This window comes from Phaethon lepturus, unplaced genomic scaffold, assembly GCF_000687285.1.
Source record: "Phaethon lepturus isolate BGI_N335 unplaced genomic scaffold, ASM68728v1 scaffold35137, whole genome shotgun sequence".
Taxonomy (NCBI): Eukaryota; Metazoa; Chordata; class Aves; order Phaethontiformes; family Phaethontidae; genus Phaethon; species Phaethon lepturus.
Window position 1 is genome coordinate 2,521 of NW_010553131.1, and position 1,649 is coordinate 4,169.

Genomic DNA, 1,649 nt, shown 5'->3' on the forward strand with positions numbered 1-1,649 from the left:
CACTGCCTCCTAAAGCTGAGGAGCACCATTTTCGTCCCCACCTCACCTCCCCCCAGCTCACAAGGTCCCTGGTGTCACTGCCATGCTCCCCCACGCACCGCACGCAGCTACGGGCACGCGCAGGGTGAGCACGGAAGAAGCACACAGGGGTGCCAGCCAGAAGGTCCCCAGAGCGGGGCTGAGCCCGGGCATGGGGATGGGGTCCAGCACGGCGAGGTGCCGCGTGGCTGTGGGCATCCCGGGAAGCAGGGCTGAGCACCTGGGACCTACGGACACGCGACAGCCAAGGGAAAGCGGCGGTGGCCCCAAGGGGCTCGGAGGAGTGAAGCCCAGCGATGCGCCGGCCCAGCGGCTCCACGGCGCGCATCTTCGGCTGCCCCGGGACCCCGTTCAGAGCCCTTTGTTGAAGTAGACGGTCTCCAGCCATGGGACTTTCTCCCGGATCCGAGTTTGGACTTCGGGCTCCAGGCGGCTCACGAGCATCGAGCTGTCGAGGGAACACGGACACAGGGGATAGAGGGGGGACACCCACTGGGAGCCCTGCATTGGGAAACCACCTGCTGCTGCCCCTTCCCCACCTGCACCCCATGGGGTTGTTGTCACCGCAGCCCAATGCAGACTTTTGGTTCTGCCCTGCTGCGTGTGCATGCACAGTTTCAAGCCTCTGACAGCTTGAAGGAGCAAAAGGACCCCCCATTTTGGGGGTCAGAGAGCACAAGGAGCCCACGCACCCCCTGCCCGCACCCAATGCCCTGCCCCACAGGGCTGCACACGCAGGCAAGGTGCCTGTCCTTACCTTTTCTGCGGGAAGAGCGCGCAGCACAGCGGGGTCGCAAACACCAAGCTGCAAGGGAAAGACATGGAGAGGAGAAGCTGGGCTGCATACCTCACCCACTCCCACCCGGGGCCTGACCCCCAGAGGAGCAAGGAGGCAGCCCAGAGCCATGCCAGGTGCTCAGCCAGGAAAGGGGTAAGGAGTTTCCCTCTCCAAGCTCTAGACTTTGCATTCGGTTCCTGAAATGGGGCAAAACCTATTCCCATCAGTGCGGGGGAACAGCAATGCTGAGCAGGAGCCCATTGGAGGCTTGAGAGACATCAAGATGGACTAAAACAACTCCTGGCCCCAGGACCTCATACAGGACCCAACTGCCTGCGGGGGGCAACAGCCTGGCCGAGCTCCAGCATCCCCCCAAGGAGCTCTGGGGTGGCTCTCTGTCAGCAGAGCCCCCAGCAGCACGGCTCCACGTACCCGGGCTCAGTCTGTGCCCACGGCAGCGATGCCCGTTGGCAGAGGGTGACTTACCAGAGTCCCACCAGGCCGACCTGCAGAGGAGCGTTCAGGTACGGGTACCGCTGCCGGGGACAGGGAGAGGCTGTGTGTCAGTGGGTCAGATGGGGCGGGAAGGGGGCTCTTCCCCAACGGGGTGCCAGCCCTGAGGGGTGCCAGCACTGTGACAAGCTGGGGGCCGTCCCCCTGCCCACCCTCTCCTCCCAGGACCAGCAGTACCTTCAGGAAAGCTCTCTTCTCCAGGGCGTTCATGATCACTGGGGGGATGGCTGGGGCAGAGGAGAAGGAGGTGAGCTCCCAGAGCTCACGGTCCCCGCCAGCCGTGGGACCCTGTCCCACACTGCCAGGGACTGGCTGCAGG

General features: G+C 64.5%; 1 protein-coding gene across 1 annotated transcript in view; it reads right to left on the reverse strand.

The window, feature by feature from the left end:
* Positions 1–390: 390 nt before the first annotated feature.
* LOC104624164 (sideroflexin-1-like) overlaps positions 391–1,649 on the reverse strand; it is a gene marked incomplete at its 5' end in the record, with an annotated part of 3,291 nt that continues 2,032 nt past the window's right edge. Inside the window, 4 exons of the mRNA XM_010291456.1 lie at positions 391–487; positions 797–844; positions 1,304–1,353; positions 1,508–1,559. Coding sequence (XP_010289758.1) covers positions 391–487; positions 797–844; positions 1,304–1,353; positions 1,508–1,559 — 247 coding nt within the window. The remainder of the gene's footprint in view (positions 488–796; positions 845–1,303; positions 1,354–1,507; positions 1,560–1,649) is intronic.